The sequence below is a fragment of the Parasteatoda tepidariorum genome, chromosome 2 (assembly GCF_043381705.1).
Source record: "Parasteatoda tepidariorum isolate YZ-2023 chromosome 2, CAS_Ptep_4.0, whole genome shotgun sequence".
NCBI lineage: Eukaryota > Metazoa > Arthropoda > Arachnida > Araneae > Theridiidae > Parasteatoda > Parasteatoda tepidariorum.
In genome coordinates, this window is record NC_092205.1 from 78,686,920 (window position 1) to 78,694,623 (window position 7,704).

Genomic DNA, 7,704 nt, shown 5'->3' on the forward strand with positions numbered 1-7,704 from the left:
ATATATAAATAAATAAAAAAAAAGGACACAAACGACGTTACATTTAGATGAAAGTTTTAACAAAAATTCTGTTTTGAAAAACCTCAAAAATTGCTTTCATGTATTGTTATAAACATTAAATACTTTCTTATATATGCAACAGATCTGGAAAAAAAAAATTCATAAAACCCTGTTATTACAGTTAAGATTTAAATAATTTAAAAGAATTTTTTGTTGTTGGTATTCTAAAGTTGTTAGGGTACATACATGCTCTTTATGTGTGTGTAGACAATCATGTGCTAACCTAAGATGAAATCTTTGTAAATGTAATGTTCTCTAGAAAGGAAACATTCCCCCCCCCTCATGATTCCTAAAATAAAAATGGCAAAGTGATAATTCTTTTCCCCACTGATGTAAAATTTCAGTTTAAATGGTTGTGTTAAAAATTGCAATAAAAATAGGTAATCATACAGCTGTTAATATTTGACATTCACTACTTTTTTAAAATATGTATTTTTAATTACTATTTTAACAAAAATTATTTGTACTGAATTTCAAAATTAATAATTAAGTTAAATAACTAGATGTCCAGATTTTACAGAATATTTTTCTAATTTAATTCTAATTTTTTACAGTAATTGTTACTTTTCTATAAAATTTAATTTATTATATATATTAATTAATCCAACATCATAAATTGAAATTAAAGTATTTATTTTTTGAAAACATGAAACTCTAATAAATAAAATTGTGAGCATAAAGAGAAAATTGCTCAACATAACATAAAAATTAGAATATGAGTAGCTGGTATTGCTCTAAATTTTCGATTGTTCAAACCAGTTTCAGGCTCCTAGTCTTGATTCACACAATAATAAATTTACACCATACACCCCAAATTTACGTTACATATATAAATTAGATTTGCTCTACTGTCTAATTGAAAACATTTTGCATAAAGTTAATATTTTAGGCAAAAAAAAATAAAATACAATAATATTATCAATCTTAAATTGCCAGGGCTTCTCTAAAAATAACTGAATATTTTCAATTCATAAAGGATTTTATATGATAGGTAAAAATTTATCACAGCAAAAAATTAAATATTTTCAGTGTCTTATTGAGTAGTTATTTGCAATACATTATTAGCTTATGAAAGTACTTCTAATGCGTACGTACTTTGTGAAAACTAAATGGTAAACCAGATACTGTATTGTATTTTTTTTAAATGTCTTGTTTATCAAAACTCAATCTTCAACAAATATATTACTATAATTAGTAACAATGCATCAAATGTTTAGAAAGAAATACTATTATATATAGAATTAAGAATATGAATAATTTTTATTTCCAGTGACTAAAAAGTATCTAATCTCAGAACTTTCAATAATATATACACATCCATTGCAACTTAGATCAGTTGTCTTTATTTTATCTATAGTATGTTAAAAAAATCACATCACATCCCTTTTCTGAAAGTTTTTCTGGTTCATTTGTGTTTTTGTAAAGTTAATTTACACAAAAATGCATTATGTTCAGGAAAAATTTCCTTTGAGTTACAAGGATGAAGAAAAAAAATATTAATTTTATATTTTAAGAAAGTTAGTTATGTGCATGGATATTTTTCCAGTTTAAAACTTTGTGGAAGGTTCATTTAAGTAGTGAGGAATTTAAAAAAAAAGTCCCTTTTTGAATTTAACTAAGAGTCCTTTTTTGAGGTATAGAATATTTGATAAGTATTCGCCTTTGGAGTTTGGATTTTCTTAACCCTTTATATTACCGTGTTTGCATATCTGCAACATACACAAAACCCCTATGTCTTTGCCCCAACAAATTTTGAAGGACGATTTCGGCGATTGTCGACCATAACCAGTGCGCCAAGATGAAATTGGGCACTGGCCTAATTGGGCTAACAAAAGAATCAGATGCAAATACCCAAAATGCAAAGAATTTACACAAACTATTTGTGAGAAATGTGGTGTAGGACTTGGTTACAACAAAAGTAACAACTGTTTTAAAAATTTTCATATGAATTAAAATTTTTGAATCTTTCAATCTTAGTGCCATTTTTCACAATGTTGCAGGAATGCAACAAGCACTTTTTGTCATTTTGCAAGCACTTTTTGTCATTTGTCATTTTGCAATTTTTTTCCAAATAATTTTTCTTATTTTATGTTGTAAATTTTTTTACTATTTTTTACACGCTTAGAATGATGTATTTTAATGTATGAGTAATTTTTATTAATATCAGAGATGTTGAGATATAAAGGGTTAAGATCACCCTTGAAAGAAGCTTTATTTTCAAAATAAAATTTCTAGTCATGATTTGCTGCAGCAAAATTACTGGAAGTAAAATATTTCAGTTTATTAATGAATAAAAATCATTAAAAGATTTAATTCTTTCCTTGCTTTTTAAAGCAACACAGTTTAGAAACATTATGAGAGTTTTAGCATAGAAGCATAGTGGAAATTTCTGGGGCCATATTAAATAAAAAAGTAAGAAGCATTTCCTATTATAGATATGCGTTTTGATCATAAAATTTTTGTAAATTAATAACGATCGGAATGAAAGGCAAAACCCACCAGTTCTAACACCAAGATTTCAAAATAAGCAGTGACTGAATTGTTCCTAGTCCTAAGTGTCCTGAATTGGACACTTAGGAATGTCGATTTATGGATAGGTAAGACAGCCAAGAACAAATCCACCCTTGCGTTCATAAGTAACTTTTAAACCATCTAGCTACAGCTTAATCACCAAAAAGACTGAAAATTAATATAGCCCTGTGACTGAAAATTTTTGTGGTTAGAGAAAGAAAGCTGCAGAAAGTTAAAAATAGATTTTGACAATTGATTTAGCAGAGACAACAAATTATTCAGATATACATTTATATTGAATAAAAAAAAGTTAACAATGGCATTGATTGTTAAGAAGTGAAGAAAATATTTATGTTTGCCTTTAAAAATTTTAATAAAATTAAATAATTGGTTTAATTAAAACTGGATTAAGAATAACTAAAACATAATTAAATTAAAGAATAATTTAAAACTAGGAAATATGTGAAGTTGATAATGGAATCACATAATGTTACTTCGGAAAACCACCTCAACGGTTAGCCTCAGAATGAATGAAAGTGAATCCTCTAAGTTTGGCTGCCCTTTTTGAACATTATAATCACTCTCCAACAATAAAATGCTTTGTTTCTAGCACTTGAGAGAAAAGCATGTTCAATCCAAAGTAAAAAAAAAAATTACTTTGTTAGGTTTATTCTTGTTTTTTTTTCTTCTTTTCTCCTTTAGGCCACTGCCTAGGGAAATTATACTGAAACTAAAACACAGATAACTAAATATTAAAATTATTTTGCAGAATTTTTTTTTCATAGAAAAGTTGGTGTTTAGATTAGTGAAGGTTAAATGCAAAGTTGATGGTTTTACAACTTCAGGAATTTAGTGAGGTCTCACTGTTTTTGAAATTTAAAAAAAGAAAAAAACACTAAACAATTCTTTGAATTATTTAAAAATTGTAATGCAACACTTTAAACAATAATCAATATCATTTATAGAAACCTGCTATAGCTGCTGTTTTTTCTTCTTTCCACTTTTGAAAAAAACTTGACAATACTAAAATACAAAGTGTGTGTGTTTTTAATGAAGATATACTGGGATTAACTTGTAAGTCAATACTAAACTACAAATTTATCATGCATAGCAAAACTAATACTTTGATTAAATTAAAAAATAAAGAAAAAAGGATAATTAAAAATAATTCAAGAAAAATATTTTGGTTTACAACTTCTACAATGGATTACAGATATCTTATTCCATGGACTCCTGTTTTAATTTTGTTAGAACTTAACTCCTTCCGTACTTTCTGGGCACAAGTAAATGAAGCTATTTTTGTTTTCATTTTATTATTTAATTTTTTTGCGACATCATTTTAAATAAATAAAAAAATTTAATTTACTCACCCTCGGCTAACCGAAAAGTACTGAATCTTGTTGCAGATCATTTCTTGCTGCACACTTTAATTATATATTATTTAAATTTAAGGGTGTGTTAAAAATTGATACTGAAGAGCTTTTAATGGTTAAATTCTGATAATTAAATTTCAATATTAAATAAAAGCAATACTGATCCACATTCAGTACAGAATTTCAGTCATACTTCCCCCAAAACTGTAACTATCACAAATGCAATAATGAGACATTCAAAGTCTCATGGCTTTTTTCCCTTCTGAAATAATCAACCCTGTTTAACAGAGAATCATATTTACCTCTTAATTCTTTTGGTTGAGTAGTTAGCTTACTTCCAATTATTTCTCCATTTGGTTGTATAATACCAACCTAAAAATAAATCCAGTTTTAATATTTTTTTTACAATATAAAACATGTTTTGGAAATGAAATTAAAATTTATATGGATTACATAAAGTTAATGTTAACTTTACTGTTAACTATATAAATTCTGACAGAGATTAAAAATGAATAATACTACTACCTGATTGTGTCAGTTAGTAGTGTAAGAACATAAAGATAGAGAGGTTCGAGGGCCCCCATATTTTGGGGGGCACTCTGTTACAAATATGTTCTATTTGTGTTTCTCCAGGTACATTATCTAATAGAGATATGAGTTGACAAAAATTGAAATATGTAAAAGCAAAACTGATTTAAAAACACTTCATAATCATATGGGTTGAAGTAACAACCAGGGTACCCACTGACAGTTTAGTGCCTAGGGCTCTTGCTTTTCTAGATCAGGCTCAGTATCAACTACTATCAATATTTTTTTCCTTTCCAAAAAGAATGTTAAATCGAATAGAATGCAAAACATCTATATTTTTTGTAAAAATTACATTGAATTGTTATTTTTATCAATTTAGAAAATAAATATATATATTTTATAGAAAACCAAAATTTTTACTCAGAGATTTAAAATTAAAACTGCTTTCAAAGTCTTAAAACAAATTTTTTTTTTATTAAACTCATTAGAATCTTACATAGAGATATATTTTAATGAAACCAGCAGGTCAGTTTAATGAGACATAATACTGTATTTTCTTGTGTAAATATTCTGCATTTAATTGCTAATCAGATATTGAAGGTAGTGTACTTTATGAGAATGTGATATTGTAATATCAGAAAAAAAATCTTACTTCTTTGGCAATGCCTTCTAATCCATGCCTCTGATAATACTTGATAAGTCCAGCTTTTACAGGAGACATATTTTGACTCTTTTGCTCCATGGTTTTGTTAGGAGAACTGACAGTACAGTTTTTAACTAAATGAATAAGACAATAATGTAATATTAATTATTGTGTGCAATTAGGTAATAAAATGATAAATGCTATTTTCATCTAATAACTAAAAAATTCCTAGCACTAGTGAGTAAGTAGTATGATGTAATCAATACAAATAAAATATGCTTTTAAATAATATTTACAGTTAGATTATGACAAATATGATGAATATTACTACTATGTTCAAACAAAGATGTGCTGTTAATCCAAATGAATAATTTTCTTCTGCATCTCTGTATTTTGATGTTAATGCCAAAATTATAGCTCCAAATTTAAAATTGAAATTATAGTATGTCTCTTAAAGTGGTATTTATGCTATCATATGGTTGTTCAGCTTCATTCTTATATGGTAAATGTTTAACTTTATCAATGCTAAATGTTTACAAAAATTAACAAAATATTTTATTAAATAAATTATTTTGGACTTTGTTTAGCATTTTCATCATCAAAGGTTTTAATTTTTGATGTCTATACAACATTTACAAATTATTTCCTTCATCAACTTGTTTAGAGATGTCTTAGAATAACAACTGCCTCCTTTTATACAATTAAATTAAATAACTGAGTTTAAAAGCTGGTTGTCTTAAAATGATATCCTGAGATAATTTATTATAAAGTTTCATCAAATCAATTGAACTCAGTGTCCTGAGACCCATGTTGAGGAACAATTATTTCTAATTAATTTCAAATTTCCATTTAGTTTTGTAATAGATACACTACAAAATTAATTATATATGCTTATATAGAGAGAAATAAATTACCAATGAAAAATAAAATAAAATTGAAGTCTTATATGACATGACTAGCCCTCTTTATTTTACTTACAAAATTATTAATTACATTCTTACCTATTCTAAACATTTATTTAAAAATTATTGATCAGCATTAATTTTAAATTAAATACTTTAGTCTAGAGAACTTGAAAAAACTTGGACAAAATTAACTCTAAAAAATATTAGTAAATGATTGTTAACAAAGCATATATCAATTTTAAAGAAAAAACAATTGGTTCAGATAAACAAGAAAAAATAAATTATAAATGAAATTAATTTTTATTTACTGATATTAATCTAATCCGAGCAAAATTTACGTTTTATAGTTAATTTATTAAACCACGTATATGTAAAGAATGAATAATTCAAAAAATAAACATAAAAAATGCGGATTTAAATCCATGTTGCAAAACTTAAATCTTATTAAACACCTCCTCAACGTATTATCATAAAAACAAGTCCATTTAAAGACTGACGATCAACAATCAAATCACTAAAGAATAATTATATAAAGCAATAATTATGAATAGCAGGTTTTTTTTTTAAAGTAATGGATATGAATGATGATTATTGTAAATATATAGACGCTATTCATTTTCACAGTTTACGAAATAATTTAAATTAATTTTGAAGGTTTATAAAACATTTTTAACACAGCTAGTTACGTTAATTTCGGGTAAACACTGCATATCCATAATTTTCATTAAATCGCTGAAAAAGTAAACATTGAAGGTTATTAAATGGATATCTTACGAGACATGTTTACGGTTTTTAAAGTCAATTGAACAGGTGCTAGTAAAATAAAACATACTAAGAAAAATATAAATTGGCATTTTATATTAAAGATTTTCATTTCTCAAATAGTAAATTTCAATGCCACTATAAACATACCTTCTAAATCCCAAAAATTCATCAAGGATGTTGAAGTTTGGGCCATATATGAGGTCGACTTACGAGAAGAGCAAAAAAAAGTAGTTACTTCGCAAAATTCTAAAACATATTTAATATGACATATTCTACGATATATAAGTAAAATTTCTCGCCTATAATAAACTGCAAATAATTCTGCAGCTAATTATAAAATACTTTTATAAATCAATCACATCAAGATGGCGACCTAACAATTGTTATTTAAAACATGTGTATTTAAAATAAATATTTAATATATCTTAAAACTTTCGTAAAATATCAATTTATTAACATATAATCTAAAAATAAACATAAAATTTAATTCGATGATTTTAACTGGAAATGAATGCTACATGTCAGAAAAGTAGTGGACTTTTTCGGTGTATAATCAAGTTCCTTGCGTTCATCCTCGCTAATTTCGATCCGAAATGAGAATCGGGCAGCTTGCGTACGATTCGCTTTCCGCAAACGAGCTTGGCGGTGGTAGCAGAACACACAATTTGATTGGTTGAATCCACTTCATGTGACATGCGTGTATTAAAAATTACCTAAACATTAGAAAGTTTTTAATAGATAACGTCTTAATTAAATGTCAAGTGTGGTAATTAATACTTAATTTCAAATTTAAAATGCTTCTGATTAGTTACTTTCACAGTGCAATCCGTTTATTGTGTTTTCCGAATTCTAAATTTGAAAGAAAAACGGAAACTCATGAAAAAAAAAACCTTTGGAAAAGTCCATTTTCTGAACAGTT

The 7,704-nt window shown here is 26.3% G+C and overlaps 1 protein-coding gene across 2 annotated transcripts in view; it reads right to left on the reverse strand.

The window, feature by feature from the left end:
* LOC107439881 (transcription factor Dp) overlaps nucleotides 1–7,695 on the reverse strand; it is a 24,855-nt gene extending 17,160 nt beyond the window's left edge. The window contains exons 1-4 of one of the 2 annotated variants that reach the window (XM_043041173.2): nucleotides 6,933–7,636; nucleotides 5,125–5,249; nucleotides 4,247–4,316; nucleotides 3,541–3,594 (exon numbers count right to left, since the gene is read on the reverse strand). In XM_043041173.2, coding sequence (XP_042897107.1) covers nucleotides 3,541–3,594; nucleotides 4,247–4,316; nucleotides 5,125–5,249; nucleotides 6,933–6,978 — 295 coding nt within the window. In that variant the 5' untranslated portion in view covers nucleotides 6,979–7,636. Of the gene's footprint in view, nucleotides 1–3,540; nucleotides 3,595–4,246; nucleotides 4,317–5,124; nucleotides 5,250–6,932 lie in introns of both variants that reach the window. The other variant, XM_016052617.3, reaches the window with a different exon arrangement.
* Nucleotides 7,696–7,704: the final 9 nt, after the last annotated feature.